This window comes from Hypanus sabinus, chromosome 6 (genome assembly GCF_030144855.1).
Source record: "Hypanus sabinus isolate sHypSab1 chromosome 6, sHypSab1.hap1, whole genome shotgun sequence".
NCBI lineage: Eukaryota > Metazoa > Chordata > Chondrichthyes > Myliobatiformes > Dasyatidae > Hypanus > Hypanus sabinus.
The window spans coordinates 118,250,874-118,268,064 of record NC_082711.1 but is presented as its reverse complement, the minus strand read 5'-3'; the positions used below and the strand labels follow the sequence as shown (position 1 = coordinate 118,268,064).

The following is a 17,191-nucleotide window of genomic DNA, read 5'->3' as shown; positions in this document are numbered from 1 at the left end:
TATTGTGACACAGAGGTCTATTGGGGTTGAAGGGGGTTACAGGCATATGGAGGACTTAAGGGGTTGGAGGGAATTACAGAATTGGGGAGGTCTATTGGAGTTATAGACTGTTATGGACAGAGGAATGTCGATAGGGTCGGTATTGTAGATGGTTACTGAGACAGGGAGGTCTACAGGCATTGGAGGTTGTAGACTGTTATTGAGATAGGGTTGTCTATAGAGATAGGAGGTGCTTACAAGGACAGGAAGGTCTATAGGGGTTGGAGAGGTTCCATGGACGAGGAGGTTTATAGGGTTTGGAGGGTGTTACCGATAGGGAGCTCTAAAGAGGTTGTAGGCTGTTACAGAGACAAGGAGGTTTAAAGGGGTTGATGGGATTTATAGAGAAAGGGAAATCCAGAGTCCGGAGACTCACAGACTCTCAGTCTATAGCGATTGAAGGGATGTTACAGAGAGGGGAGGTCTATAGAGTTGGAGTGGTTTACAGGGAAAGGGTGGTCTGTACGATGGGATTACAGAGAGGAAGGCGTAAAGGGGTTCAAATGGAGTTCTAGAAACAGAGGATGGAGAGGTTTGCCGAGACTATGGTCTATATGGTCTGGTGGGGTTCCAGAGACAGGGAGGGTTATAGGATCTGGAAACTATCTCAGAGACAGGAAGGCCTATGGAGCTTGGAGGGGGATGCAGAGACAGGAAGGTCTTTTGGGGTTGAAGGCTGTTACAGAAACAGGGAGGTAGAAAAGGTTGGAGGCTGTTCAGAGACAGTGAGGTCTATTGGGTCTGGAGGAGTTTCCAGAGATAGGAAGGTCCATGGTGGTTGAAGGCACTTACAGAGACAGGTTTTTCTATATGGTTTGGAAGTGGTTACAGAGACAGGGAGTTCTATATGATCTGGAGGTTGTTTCAGATACAGGGAGGTCTTTTGGTGTTGGAGGGGTATGTAGAGATATGGAGGTCAATAGTGGTCTGATGGGATTAGAGAGACAGGGAATTTCTACAGAAGTTGGAGGGGGTGACAGAAACAGGGAGGTCTAAAAGGGTTGGAGGAGGCTACAGAGACTGGGATTCCTATAAATGTTGGGATCCCAGCCACAAGCCTCCTCCAACCCCTTTAGAGAAAGGGAGGTCTGAAAGTGCTGGATGGGTTATAGATAAAGGGAAGTCAGAATCTGACTGAATCTGAATCTGGAGATTTTCAGAAACATAAAGGCCTATAGGGGTTGGAGTGGGGTTAAAGAGGAGGTCTAAAGGAGATTACAGAGGGGGAGGTCTGAAGGAGATTACAGAGAGGGAGGTCTAAAGGAGATTACAGAGAGGGAGGTCTAAAGGAGATTACAGAGGGGGAGGTCTAAAGGAGATTACAGAGAGGGAGCTCTAAAGGAGATTACAGAGGGGGAGGTCTAAAGGAGATTACAGAGGGGGAGGTCTAAAGGAGATTACAGAGAGGGAGGTCTAAATGGTTTGTTTGGGGTTATAGGGACAAGGAGGTCTCAGGTCTGAGGACTGTCACTGAGCTAGGATTATCTATAGGAGTTGGAGGGGTGTCACAGACAAGGAGTTCTATAGAGGAGGGGGTTACGGACGCATGGAGTTACATAGGGTCTAGAGGCTGTTACAGAGACAGGGGAGGGTCTGTCGGATCTAGGGACTGTTACTGAAATGGTGGTTGGAGTGAGTTTACAGAGAGGAAAGTCTAAAGGGGATGTAGGGACAGAGACGTCTCTTGAGTCTGGAAATGGACAGGGAGGTCTATAGATTTTGGAGGGGACATTCTGTAGGGATTGGAAAGAGTTACATAGAGGTCTAAAGGGGTTTGGAGGGTGTTACAGAGCCAGTGGTGTCAATAGGATTTGGAGCAGGTTACAGACACAGCAAGGTATGTCGGGTCTGCAGTCAGTTACACAGACAGGGAGGTTTAAAGGGCTCGGAGAGGGTGACAGAGAAAGGGAGGTCTTTCAGGGTTGGAGTGGGGTTATAGGGACATGTCTTGGGTCTGGAAATGGTCACTGAAACAGGAAGTTCTATAGAGGTTGGAGGGGTGTTCAGAGCTGGAAGCATAGGGGTTGGAGGACCCCTGTTACAGTGACAGGAGGGTCTATAGTGTTTGGATGGATCTTGCAGAGACTGGGGTGTCTACAGGGGTTGGAGTATGTTGGAGAACCAGGGAGGCCTATAAGGTTTGGTGGGGTTTACAGTGACAGGGAGGTTTACGTGATCTGGAGGGGTTTACTGAGATGGAGATTCTGTGGTTTGGATGGGTATACAGTGACAGGGAGGTCTATGTGGTCTAGAGGGGATTACTGAGATAGAGATTCTGTGGTTTGGATGGGTATACAGTGACAGGGAGGTCTATAGTGGTTGGAATGGGTTACTCAGATAGGGAGATCTATATGATCTGGAGGGGGTTACAAGGTCATGGAGGTCTATGGGGTCTGGAGACGGTGAGGTTGATAGGGGTTGATGTGGCTACAGAGACAGGGAGGACTATCGGTTCTAAAGGCTGTTGTAGAGACAGTGAGGTCTGTAGGGTCTGGAAACTGTAGGGTATGAGACAGGGAGGTTTATACAGATTAGAGTGGGGTGTCAGAGAGGGATGTCTACAGGGGCTGGAGGGGATTACAGAGACAGGGATGTCTATGGGGTCTTCAGGTTATTACAGAGACAGGAAGGTCAAGAGGTTTTGGGGGGTGGGTTACTGAGACAGGAATGCCTTTCTGGTCTGGAGGGGGTTACAGAGACAAGGAGGTGTACATGGTCTGGAGGCAATTACACAGATTGAGAGGTCTGTGGCATCTTCAGAGGATTACAGAGGCAGGAAGGTCTTTCGTGGTTGGAGGGCATCACAGAGAAAGGGAGGTCTACAGAGGTTGGAGAGAGAGATCTAAAGGAGCTGCATGAGATTATAAAGATAGGGAGGCTGTTACAGAGACGAAGACTATAGGGTCTGGAGTCTGTTACAGAGACAGGGAGGTCTGTATCGTCTGGTGGGGTTCCAGAGACAGGGAGGGTTATAGTTTGTGGAGACTATCACAGAGACAGGGAGATCTATGGAGCTGGTAAGACGTTACACGGACAGGCAGCTCAATAAGAGTTGGAGGGCTGTTAGAGATAGGGAGGATTCAATAGGTACATTTAATGTCAGGGAAATGCATACAATGTAAATCCTGAAGTTCTTTTTCTTTGTAAACATCCAGGAAAACTAAGGAGTGCCCCAAAGAATGAAAGACAGTTAAAATGTTAGAACACCAAAGCCCCTCCCAACTTCCCCCACAGGAGCAAAAATACTTCAACACTTTCCACCAAGCACTCAAATGTGCAGCAAAGCATCAATAAAGACACAGTCTTGCAGTACCCCAAAGACTACTCGCTCACCCGGTAATTTGACAATCCACAGACTCCCTCTCTCCCGAAGAAGGGAAAAAAGACTTGGCACCATTTCACAGCAAGAAGGGAGACATTACAAAACAACTCACTGATTTATGGTGTTAAAAGTCTGTGGTCTCGCTTTTTTCTGAGCTCTGTACCTCTGGACACACAGCCAGCAGCAAGCCCGCTGCTTCCGATCTTCCGTGTTCTCCCGCGACATGTCAGTCAGCCTTGAATCAGCCCGTCTCCAGAGGCACGAAAATCCAGCAGCCTGAAGCCGAACCAGTCTTCCAGAGCGCGTCCTTGGGATATCAAAAAGCAGCTGAGAGTGGGTCCCATTCCCACAAAGATCCGAAGTCAGAGTTTATCTTCAGGTCAGGGTCTTCAAAGGAACCTTGAAAGGGGAAAAAAGAGATATCAAACTGAGAAATAAAGCTGTTTCCAATAATGCAAAGGAGTCACCATTCACTATGGGTCTGTGGGATGTGGAAGGGTTTCAGAGAGAGAAGGTCCATGGAGGTTGGAGGGGGGGGGTTACTCAGACAGGCAGGTCTATGTAATCTGGAAGTTGTTACACAGACAGGCAGGACAATTGGGGTTGGAAATTGTTATCTATAGGGATATGGAGGGGGTTACAGAGACAGGGAGGTCTGTAGGGGTTGGAGATTGTTATCTATAGCGATATGGAGGGGGTGACAGAGACAGGCAGGTCTATTGGGTTTGGAGATCATTATCTATAGGGATATGCAGGGTGTTATAGAGATGGAGGGTTTGGAGGGGTTACAGAAACTGAAGGTCTATTGGAATTCTAGACTGTTATGGAGACAGGGGTCGATAAGGTCGGGAGGGGGTTACAGAGACATGGAGTTCAATCGCCATTGTGGTTTGTTACAGAGACGGAGAGGTTGATAGAGTCTGAAGATGGTTATAGAGACAAGCAGATCTATAGTGGTTGGAGGAGAATTAGAGACAGGGAGTTCTATAGGTTGTGGAATGGATTACAGAGATGGATAGGTCTATATAGGGGTTCGAGGGGATTACAGAGACAGGGAGGTCTATAGTTTTTGGAGGGGGCTACAGAGACAGGGCATTCTGTAGGGATTGGAAGCAGTTACATAGAGAAGTCTAAAGGGGTTTAGAGGGAGTTACAGAGCCAGTGGGGTCAATAGGATTTGGAGCTGGTTCCAGACACAGCAGGGTATGTAGGGTCTGCAGTCAATTACACAGACAGGGAGGTTTAAAGGGCTCAGAGAGGGTGACAGAGGTTTCGGGGTTGGACTGGGGCTACAGAGGAAGGTCTCCATGGTCTGAATGTTGTCATAGAGACAGTGAGTTCTATAGAGGCTGGAGGGGGTTACAGAGACAGGATTCAGTAAAGGGAATGGAGGAAGTTACAAAGTTGGGGAGGTCCATGGGGCCTGCAAGGGTTTACAGAGACAGGAAAGGCAACAGTTACTGGAGTGGGTTACAGAGACAGATGTGTCTTTATGTTCTGGAGGGGGCTACACAGAGAGAGGTCCATAGCGGTTGGAGGGGCTTACACAGAAAGTGAGGGCTTGGAGGAGGTGACAGAGAAAGAGTGATCTATAGGGGATGGAGTGGGTTACTGAGATTGAGAGGTCTATATGGTCTGCTGGAGTTACAGAAACAGGAGGGTCGATGGTGGTTTGAGGGGTTTACAGAGACATGAAGATGTATCTGGTCTGGAGGGGTTTACAGGGATAGAAAGGATTATAGAATCTGGAGACTGTCTCAGAGACAGGAAGGTCTATGGAGCTCAGAGTGGGTTTCCAGAGGCAGGAAGGTCTATAGCGGTTGGAGGGCTGTTACAGAGACAGGGAGTTCTACAGAAGTAGGTGGGGGTTACAGAGACAAGGAGGTCCATGGGCTCTGCATTGTCACAGAGACAGGAGGGTCAATAGGTGTTGGAGAGTGTTACAAAGGCAGGGAGGCTGTAAGGGTTGGAGACTGATTCAGAAACAGTGAGGAATATGGGGTTGGGAGTGATTTCCAGAGACAGGATGGTCGATAGCATTTGGTGGGTGTTATAGATGTAGGGTGGTCTATTTGACCTGGAGGGGTTTGGAGACTATCTCAGAAATGGGGAGCTCTATGGAAATTGGAGAGGGTTACAGGGAAAGGAAGCTCCAGAGTGGTTGGAGGGGGTTACGTTGACAGGAGGGTCTGAATGGATCAGAGGCTGTTTCAGAGACAGTGAGGTCTGTGGGATCTGGAAGTTTACAGACACAGGGATTTTTACTGTACAATGGTTTTTGGGTTTCCAGAGACAGGAAGGACAAAGGTGCGGTTCCAGAGACTGGGAGGATTTTAGAATCTGGTGACTATCTCAGAGCCAGCAAAGTTGATGCAGCTTGGAGGGGGCTACAGAGACAGGAAGGCCTACTGGGGTTGTAGGCTTACAGATAGAGGGGGTCAATTGGGCCTGGAGGGGGTTACAGAGACAGTGAGATCTATAGTGGTTAGGGTTAGGGTTAGACAGGGAGGATTACAGGGTCTGGAGACCATCACAGGGGCAGTGAGGTCTATGAGGCTTGGAGGACGTTGCAGTAACAAGGAATTTTAGAGGGGTTGGGGGCTGTTGCAGAGGCAGGGAGAACCAAAGGTATTGGAGGGGATTACAGAGAATGGGAGGACTATATATGTTCAAGGAGATTAGAGAGAGAAGAATATAGGGTCTGGAGGTGATTAAAGAGACAGGGAGGTCTATGGGGTTTGGAGAGGATTGTAGAGACAGGCAGGTCAATAGGGCCTGAGGACTGTTACAGAAGCAGTGAGGTCTATAGTGGGTCATTTTCCACCTCTATTCAGGACATTTCCAGCAGCAGGTGCATAAAAATGGCCCAGATGATAATCAGGGACTCCAGCCACCCCAAGCTCAAATTGTTTTGGCTGCCTCTGTATGGAGGTACCACAGCAAAAGGCCAGGAACAGCAGGCTCCGGGATAGCTTCTTTCACCAGGCAATCAGATTTATCAATACGCATTGATCTGATTGTATATCTGACTGGACATTGTATCTGATTGTAAATACGTATACAAAACAATAACATGCACAATCTTAGTGTTTGGGCAACATGTAGCAACGGAGATGCAACATTAAGATTTTGAATCCCTCATGTTGAGAGATAGATGTAAGAAATGAAATAAACTCTATTCTGTTTTGATTCTTTTTTGTGCCGGGGATGGGGGAGTTGATGTCTTTTCTTTTATCCATACTCATGATCTTTCAATATTCCTTGGCTATCTGGAGAAGGCAAAATCATTGTGTTCTACATGCATACTTTGACTATACAATAGACCTTTGAACTTCCAGCATTGCTCTCAAATTTTCTATCATCCATCTGCCTGTGTTACAGTTTCTTAATTGTCCCCACTGTATCTGCCATCAGTTTTGATCCTGCTGGTGAATGCCTTCAGGTTTTTGAGTCATCTGGTGGATGGGAGAGAATGTCTGAGATGGGTGGGGTCTCTGACAATGGTGGCTGCTTTACTGAGGCAGAGGGAAGACAGGGAAGTACTGCATGGAGGGCATGCTCATGCTGTTGGATATGGGAATCCTGGGAATCTTCCAGTCTCCCAGGTGGCCACATCTGCACCAGGTGCAGCTCCTGAGAGACCATGTTAGGGATCTGGATCTGAGCTTGATGACCTACAGCTGATTAGGGAGAGTGAACAGGAGATAGAGAGGAGCTACGGGGAGTTAGTCACCCCAAGTCTGCAGGAGTTAGATAAATGGGTGATCATCAGGGAAACGAGGGAAAGAGCTCAGATAGTAGAGGGCACCGCTGTGGCCATCCCCCTCAGTAATTGTTACCTTGTTTTGGAAGCGGTTGAGGGAGATAACCTGACAGAGGACGAACACAGCGATCGGGTCTCTGGTACTGAGCCTGGTTCCGTGGTGCAGAAGGGAAAGAGGAAGATGATAAATGTGGTAGTCATAGGGGATTCCATAGTGAGGGGAACAGAGAGGAGGTTCTGTCAGCCTGATAGAGTTAGCCGCATGGTGTGTTGCCTTCCAGATGCCAGGGTATGGGATGTCTCGGATCAGGTGCAGAGTATTCTGAAGGAAGAGGGTGACCAGCCAGAAGTCTTGGTACACGTTGGTGAAAAAAATGGGAGGAGGCCCTGAAGAAAGAATTCATGGAGTTCGGTAGGAAGCTGAAAATGGGACCTCCCGGGTAGTCCTCTCAGGATTGCTGCCCGTGCCACCTGCTAGTGAGTGCAAGAATAGCATGATCAGGCATATCATTTTGGGACTAAAAGACTGGTGTAGGGAGCAGAACTTCAGATTCCTGGATCATTGGGGCCTCTTCTGGGGGAGGTACAACCTGTACAAAAAGGACAGGTAACACCAGAAACCAAAAGGGTCCAATATTCTAGCAGGCACATTTAATTCAGCTGTTCAGGAGGGTTTAAACTAATTTGGCTGGGGGATGGGAACCGGAGTGATAGGGCTGAGGAAGAGGAAAACAGAAATAAATCAAAGATAGTGTGCAACAGAGATTATAGAAAGAACATGTAGGAGATAAGGCTTAATCAAAGCCAGTGGCGTGAGTTATAGGGCAATAGAGGTGTGGTGCAGCTAAAACAGAAAGCAACAAATACTGGACTGAGAGTGTTGTATTTGAATGCACACAGCATAAAGAATAAAATGGGCAATCTTGAAATTCAGCTACAGATTGGCAAATACAACGTTGTGGCCATCTCTGAATCTTGGCTAAAAGATGGCTACCATTGGGAGCTGGAGGTTCAAGGATATACAGTATATCAGAAAGATTGGTTAGTAGACAGAAGGGGTGGTGTAGCTCTGTGTATAAGAAATAATATTAAATCATTGGAAAGAAATGACATAGGATCGGAAGGTGTAGAGTCTCTATGAGTTGAGTTAAGAAATGGCAAGGGCAAAAGGACCTTAATAGGAGTTGTATATATGCCTCCAAACAGCAGCCGGGATAGAAGGAGATAGAGAAGGCATGTCAGAAAGGCAATGTCATGATAATTGTTGGGGATTTTAACATGAAAGTGGATTGGGAAAACCAGGCCAGTACTGGACCTCAAGAGAGAGAATTTTTAGAATGTCTGGAGGATGGCTTTTTAGAACAGCTTGTTGAGCCCACTAGGGGATCGGCTGTGCTGGATTGGGTGTTGTGCAATGATCCAGAGGTGATAAGAGAGCTTAAGGTTAAGGAACCCTTAGGGTTCAGTAATCACAATATTACAAAGTTCATTTTGAAATTTGCGAAGGAGAAGCTGAATTCCAATGTGTCGATATTTCAGAGGAATAAAGGAAATTACAATGGTATGAAAAGGGAAACAGCCAAAGTTGAATGGAAAGGGACAGCAGAGCAGCAAGAACTGAGTTTCTGCAAAAAATGAGGGAAGTGTAAGACAGATATTCCAAATAAGAAGAAATTTTTGAATGGAAGAAGGACACTACCGTGGCTGACAAGTGAAGTCAGAGCCAAAGTAAAAGCAAAATAGAGGGCATACAAGGAAGCCAAAGCTCGTGGGAAGATAAAGGATTGGGATGCTTTTGCACAGGGAAACTAAGAAGGTCATTAGGAAGAAAAAGATTAATTATGAAAGGAAGCTGATGACTGATATCAAAGGAGAAAGTAAAAGCTTTTTTAAATATATAAAGGGTAAATGAGAGTTGATGGTAGATATAGGACCAATAGAACATGACGCTGGTGATATTGTAATGAGAGATGCAGAGATGGCAGAGGAACTGAATATAAATATTTCATCATTTTTCCCAGTGGAACACATCTGCAGTATACCGGACATTCAAGAGTGTCAGGGAAGTGAAGTTTGTACAGTACAAATTACAGCTGAGAAGGTGCTCAGGAAGCTTAAAGGTCTGAGGGTGGATGCATCTCCTGGATCTGATGGAATGCATCCTTGGGTTCTGAAGGAAATAGCTGGAGAGATTGCAGAGGCATCCTTTGAAGAATCAATAGATTCTGGCATTGTACTGGATGACTGGAAAATTGTTATTTAAGAAGGTGGGAGGCAGCAGAAAGGAAACTATAGACCTGTTAGCCTGACATCAGTGATTGGGATGTTGTTGGAATCAATTGTTAGGGATGAGATTACAGAATATCTAGAGGCACATGACAAGATAGGCCTAAACCATTATGGTTTCCTGAAAGGAAAATCCTGCCTGACTAACCTACTGCAATTTTTGGAGGAAATTACAAGCAGGGTAGACAAAGGAGATGCAGTGGATGTGGTGTATTTGGATTTTCAGAAGACCTTCGACAAGGTGCTGCACATGAGGCTGCTTAACAAGTTAAGAGCCCATGGAATTACAGGGAAGTTATTAGTGGGTGGAGCATTGGGTGTTCAGCAGAAAACAGAGAGTAGGAATCCTATTCTGGCTGACTGCCAGTTACCAGTGGAGTTCCACTGGGGTCGGTGTTGGGATCACTGCTTTTTATGATGTATGTCAATGATTTGGACTATGGGATTCATAGACTTGTGGGTAAATTTGCCGATGATACAAAGACAGTTGGATGAGTGGGTAGTGTTGAGAGCCTGCAGAGAGACTTAGGTAGTTTAGGGAATGGTCAAAGAGGTGGCAAATGAAATACAATATTGGAAAGTGTATGGTCATGCACTTCGGTGGAAGAAATAATCAGGCAGACTATCATTTAGATGAGGACAGAGTCAAAATGCAGAGATACAAAGGGACTTGGGAGTCCTTGTGCAGGATACCCTAAATACCCTAAAACCTCCAGGTTGATTCGGTTGTGAAGAAGGCAAGTTGGTATTTATTTCTATAGGCGTAGAATATAAGAGCAGGGATGTGATGTTGAAGCTCTATAAGGCACTGGTGAGGCCATACTTGGAGTATTGTATGCAGTTTTGGGCTCCTTATTTTAGAAAGGAAATACTGACAGTTGAGAAGGTTCAGAAAAGATTCACAAGAATGATTCCAGGAATGAAAGGTTTACCATATGAGGAACATCTAGCACCTCTTGAGCTGTATTCTCTGAAGTTCAGGAGAATGAGGGGGGATCTTATAGAAACAATCTGAATGAATGTTTAAAAGCTCTGACCAGATTAGATATGGCAAAGTTATTTCCCATGGTAGGGGAGTCTAGGACAAGAGGACTTCAGGATTGAAAGATGTCCTTTTCGAACAGAGATGTGGAGAAATTACTTTAGTCGGAGGGTGTTAAATCTGTGGAATTTGTTGCCATGAGTGGCTGTGGAGGCCAAGTCATTGGGTGCATTTAAGGCAGAGATAGATAGGTTCTTGATTAGCCAGGGCATCAAGGGGTATGGGGTGAAAGCAGGGAAGTGGAAGAATTGGATCAGCCTATGATTGAATAGCAGAACAGACTCAATGGGCTGAATGGCCTACTTCTACTCCTATATCTTATGGTTTGAGCAGCTAGAAACAATTGATCCCCCTGGATGGTCCAGAGGGGCTCGGACAGCTGGAAATAGCTGATCCACCAGGACGATCCAGTGAGGCTCGGGCCACTGAAAACGTTTATCCACCCGGACAATCCAACTTCTTTTTCTGGAATTGAAGCTCCAAATGGGCTCGGAATGGCTGTGTGGCAGTGGGGAAAAGTGAAAATGATCCGGAGAAATGAGGTCTGTTGCTGAGAGCTGATGGTGATCGGTTCTGCAAACCACAGTGGAAGCAGCCTTGTCAGTGAGGAGGGAGCTAGTAGTTCAAACTCAGAAAGTTAAAACTTGAATCAGATAAAGGAACTGGGTGGGCCCAGTATGATACTTTTGTCAAATATGTACTTCTCGTCTCGTGATGACATATTCAGTTCCTGCTCTACTTCCTCCTGAGACAATCGCAAGGCCATCGAACTCACCAGACAAGTTTGAAGATGGGGACATCCTGGAACTGTGCTTTTGTATTGGCGATCTTTCTCGGTAAGGTCAGATTTCAATGTTTCATCTCTGGTTACAGAACATTTTGATGTGATCAGGTTTTCAGTGCGTGAAAGCACTATTTATCGTGGTTACGTCCCGATCCGCTGATTCAAACCCTTTCTCAGAACATACGCAATTCCAATTTTCACCTTCAGCCCTTGACTTCCTCAGCTTCTGTTGAACTGCCTTGATCTCGGTCTACCTCCACAAGTCTCTCTCTCTCTCTCTCTCTCTCTCTCTCTCTCTCTCTCTCTCTCTCTCTCTCTCTCTCTCTCTCTCAATACCTCCGACTATCCACACACTTTCACCCTCAATATCCTTTTTTCCTTTTGCTCATTTAGCTCTCATTTTTTTTTGGTCCTTCAACATATCTATCCATGCAAGTCCATCTGCCTCCCTCCCCCTCCCGTATACTTGTCTGAATGGTAAATAATGTTCCTCTTTCTGCTGCACGTATTGCTGGCCTCCTGCTGTGACCATCGAACTATGTATTTCCAGTCTGGTCACCATTTGATGCCGTGCTTATCACATCCTGACATTTTCCTCGCCTTTCATAGAAGTTCGGGGCACTTAGACCCGCCAACTCTTAGACTCCAGCACCTGCTTCCCTGTCCATCCTTTCAGTCTGGAGACATGAGGGAGAAACTCCTCCCAGAGAGAGGGAGGGGATATCACATTTTTTTCAGGATGCTTTAATTGATCTATTTGGATTTCAGAGATGCATAGTCTCATGGAGCACTTCAGCCCAGAAACAGACCCTTCAGCCCATCCAGATCATGCTAACCTGTTATTCTGCCTAGTCCATTAAACCAAAACCCAGACAAACTCTCCAAACCCCTCCCATTCATGTACTTACCCAAATTTCTCTTAAATTTTGAAATTGAACACACATTCACCACTTTCTCCGGCAGCTCATTCCACACCCTCACCATCCTCTGAGTGAAGAAGCTCGTCCTGATGTTCAGCTTTCATTCTGAACCCATGAATTCAAGTTCCACCCACCCAACTCAGTCAAAAGAGTCTGCTTGCATTTACTCGATACTCCTCATAGTTTTGTATACCTCTATCAAACCTCCCCTCATCAGAGAGCTTTTTCTGGTTGGCTGCTGGAGAGTAGTGGTGCTCTGCAGGGGTTTCTGTTTGCACCACTTCTTTTCATTGACTTGGATGATGGAATTGATGGATTTCTGGGCAAGTTTGAGGACAATACAAAGGTACTGGAGGGGCAGGTAGTGTTGAGGAAGCAGGGATGGTTGCAGAAGGTCTTTGGCAGATTAGGGGAATAGGCAAAGAAGTGACAGATAGAATACAGTGTCTACTTTTTTAATTTCTACCAAAACGCATGACCCTACACTTCCTGATGCCGTTTTCTAAATAGGGAGAAAATTCAAAAATCTTATTAACATCCATGGTTAAGATTTAATTTAAAGTTTTATGAAGAAAAGTATTGTGGAAGCGCACATTAATCCAAAAGAAACTGATTTGTCCAGAAGTGACGACATATTTGTGAAAAAAAGTAACCTCATTAGAACCGCCCAGTCGAGAAAAAAAACTATTCTAATAGCCCCCCCTCCCCGAAAGCCCAGAAAAAAGCGACCGATAGGATAGTTGCATGCTAAGGCTAATGACCCTTAACCCCATCCTCCATTATCCCACCGAAATTAGCCATAATAAAATTTCAAATACTGCAATGTTACATCTGACAGCAATAACATCGTAACCGGTGACGACCATCTTAAATTCATCTAAAGTGTATTAATCACGTATTCAGAAAAGAATAAGTCCAAGTAGATAATATTAGAATGGAACTTCTTTCTTTCAAAATAAACTTAAAAATCATACAAAAAATAAGTGAATATATCAGAGTAGATAAATCCCCAGGACTTGACAGGCTATTCCTTCGGACCTTGAAGGAGACTAGTTTTGAAATCGCAGGGGCCCTGGCAGAAATACTTAAAATGTCAATATCCATGTGTCAGGTGCTGGAGGATTGGAGTTCCAGTGTTATTCCATTGCTCATGTAGTTCCATTTTTTTTAAAAAAAGCTCAAAAAGTAAGCTGGGAAATTATAGTTTGACATTGGTAGTAGGTAAATTATTGGAAGGAATACTAAGAGATAAGTATTTAGATAGACAGGGACTTATTTGAAAAAGTCAGCATGGCTTTGTGCATGGTAGGTCATGTTTAACTAATCTATTAGAGTTTTTGTAGGAAGTTACCAGGAATGTGGATGAAAAGAAGGCAGTGGATGTTGTATACATGGACTTCAGTAAGACCTTTGACAGGGTCCCACATGGGAGGTTTGTTAGGAAGATTCAGTCGCTAGGTATACATGGAGAGGTAATAAATTGGATCAGACATTGGTTCAATGGAAGAAGCCAGAGAGTAGTAGTGGAGGATTGCTACTCTGAGTGGAGGCCTGTGACTAGTGGTGTCCCACAGGGATTAGTGCTGGGTCCATTGTGATTTGTCATCTATATCAATGATCTGGATGATAACGTGGCAAATTGGATCAGCAAATTTGCTGATGATACAAAGATTGGAGGTGTAGTGGACAGTGAGGAAGGTTTTCAAAGCTTGCAGAGGAAGTGCACCAGTTGGAGGAAGGGGCTGAAAAATGACAGGTGGAGTTTAATACAGACAAGTGTGAGTGAGGTATTGCACTTCGGAAGGTCAAACCAAGGTAGAACATACAAGGTAAATGGTAGGACACTGAGGAGTGCAGTAAAACAGAGGGATCTGGGAATACAGATACATAATTCCCTAAAAGTGGTTTCAGAAGTATAGGGTTGTAACAAAAACTTTTGGTACATTGGCCTTTATAAATCAAAGTATTGAGTATAAGAGTTGGAATGTAATGGTGAGGTTGTATAAGACATTGGTGAGTAAATTTGGAGTATTGTGTGCAGTTTTGGTCAACTAATTACAGCAAAGATATTAATAAGGTTGAAAGAGTGCAGAGAATGTTTACAAGGATGTTGCCTGGATTGGGGAGCATGTTTTATGAGAATCGGTTGAGTGAACTCGGCCTTATCTCCTTCGAGCAAAGGAGGATGAGAGGTGACCTGATAGAGATGTACAAGATGATGAGAGGCATTGATTGTGTGGATAGTCAGAGGCTTTTTCCCAGTGCTGAAATGGTGACCACAAGAGGACACAGATTTAAAGTGCTGGGGAGTAGCTACAGAGGAGATGTCAGGGGTAAGTTTTTTACGCAGAGAGTGGTGAGTGCATGGAATGGGCTGCCAGCTACAGTGGAGGAGGTGAATATGATAGGATCTATGGGGTACATAACACATAAACCCAAGAAAGAACAATTTTGATCAAAGAGCAAAATTTTTCTAAACTGTAGTTTACAGAATATAAAGCAAAACATTTGTGATTAACATGTAGCACATTACAGAAGCCTATACAAATACTAGTTTCTATTTCATTCTTAAACTTAACAACCAATCAATCCACCATGTTTTTGCCTTTACCTTTCACCTAGTTTGTTACAAAATCAAATTCCTGCAAAACCAGATCTTTTTATATTCAAAATGGAGTTTGATCAACCATTTTCTTTCTTCCCCTTCACCACAGAACACTTAACCATCACGTGATCAGCTCAAACAGGGCTTTCAAGGACATCCTGAACTTCACCCTGCACAGGTGCCAACCCATCACTCATGTTTTCTAAACTAAGCCCATTCGCTGAACTTCCAAACAAGTCATTAAATCTATTTCCAAGATCTTTAGATCTCTATGTTTCCATAATAACACCTGCAGATGGCCTCTCTTGGTCAAAACAACACTTCCCTTTGTTTTGAGAAGTCTCCAAACTCCATCTCTCCAAATCACAAACTTGAACATCACCAAGTTGTTTATCTTTAAATTCCAAAACATAGTTAAACAAATCAACTTCTACTGTCTCAGCATCTGAGAGAGCTATTTCTCTCAGCGAGGTCAAAGGTCTTGAAAACAATCCAGACTTTACAAGTACTTTATACAAAATGCCAGAAACATCTCCCCTCTCAATAACTTCAGTAACATCATGCCCCATTGGCTGAGTGTTTATTGATTTTCTTCTCCTCAAATTCTGCAACATTTCTCATGGAAGTCGGAGATCTGCTGACCTGCTTCAAAGTCTCTCTCTCTTTCTGCACTTGTGCCACCTCTGAACGTTTCCACAGAAGTTCTCAGTGGGAGTGAGGACAGACCTCCATTCAGGGCCCCAAACAGTCCTTCCAGATGAGGCAACACTTCACCTACAAATCGACTTGAGACATCAATTCTGTCCAGTGCTTCCTCTTCATTGGTGAGACCCGATGTAAATTAAGGGGCCACTTTGTCGAGCATCTCCCCTCCCACCTCCTTCTTATTCTGCCATCTTCCCCTATCCTTTCCTGTCCCAATGAAGGGTCTCGGTCCAAAACATCGACTGCTAATCTGCTGAATTTCTCCAGCATTTTCTGTATGTTGCTCTGGATTTCCAGCATCTGCAGAATCTATTGTTTTTGCCTTCCAAAGTACTTCCTGTATCTGAACATTGATTCCATGTGACAATGTGTACAGGGGATCTATTTCCTTTGAACAACACTTACTAAACTTAGTACTTTTGTCTTTTCGATCGAGGATAACCATGTTTTTCAATAACATACTCCATCTGTCATGGTCTTACTCACCCACACAGCCTGTCTGTCATTTTAAAACATCATTACACTCACAATACAACTCTAAATCTCACTTCATTTGGTATCATTGTCAAAATTGTAAATATTAGGTTTGGTGTCATCATTTTGGTCACAGATATGACTGGATATAGTCTGAGGTATGAGCAATATCATTACAGAATTCCACACTGTGACTGTGGATAGTCTGGGACAGAAGCAATGTCCCTACGGTACTCCACACTGATATGCCTGTGGGTAGTCTGGGACAGAAACAATGTCCCTACAGTACTCCGCACTGATATGACTGTGGGTAGTCTTGGATAAAAACAATGTCCCTACGGTACTCCACACTGATATGACTGTGGGTAGTCTTGGATAAAAACAATGTCCCTACGGTACTCCACACTGATATGACTGTGGGTAGTCTAGGACAGAAACAATGTCCCTACGGTACTCCACACTGATATGACTGTGGGTAGTCTGGGACAGAAACAATGTCCCTACGGTACTCCACACTGATATGACTGTGGGTAGTCTTGGATAAAAACAATGTCCCTACGGTACTCCACACTGATATGACTGTGGGTAGTCTGGGACAGAAACAATGTCCCTACGGTACTCCACACTGATATGACTGTGGGTAGTCTTGGATAAAAACAATGTCCCTACGGTACTCCACACTGATATGACTGTGGGTAGTCTTGGATAAAAACAATGTCCCTACGGTACTCCACACTGATATGACTGTGGGTAGTCTGGGACAGAAACAATGTCCCTACGGTACTCCGCACTGATATGACTGTGGGTAGTCTGGGACAGAAACAATGTCCCTACAGTACTCCACACTGATATGACTGTGGGTAGTCTTGGATAAAAACAATGTCCCTACGGTCCTCCACACTGATATGACTGTGGGTAGACTGGGAAAGAAACAATGTCTCTACAGTATCCAAACTGATATAACTGTGGGTAGTCTGGGACAGAAACAATGTCCCTACGGTACTCCACAAATGCAAGTTATAAAGGTTTATTCACTCTTTTTTTTCTCAGAGATAAACAGAATTATCTAATACTCCAGTGTATTAAACTTAGGCAACAGCAGACAGTGTTTTGTAGTGAGAATTATCTGCACTTCCAGGCAGTCTCACTTTGTTGGTCTACTCTCCTTCCCTGTCAGATTCCTTCTTCTCCAGCGCTTGACCTTTCCCACCCACCTGGCTTCACCTACCACCTCTCAGCTAGCCTCTTTTC

The 17,191-nt window shown here is 44.8% G+C and overlaps 1 protein-coding gene across 1 annotated transcript in view; it reads left to right on the top strand.

The window, feature by feature from the left end:
* The first annotated feature begins 11,214 nt into the window (after window positions 1–11,214).
* Window positions 11,215–17,191, top strand: part of LOC132395070 (SLAM family member 5-like) — a 56,361-nt gene continuing 50,384 nt past the window's right edge. The window contains exon 1 of the mRNA XM_059971386.1: window positions 11,215–11,288. Within this exon, the coding sequence (XP_059827369.1) occupies window positions 11,243–11,288 (46 nt within the window). The 5' untranslated portion in view covers window positions 11,215–11,242. The remainder of the gene's footprint in view (window positions 11,289–17,191) is intronic.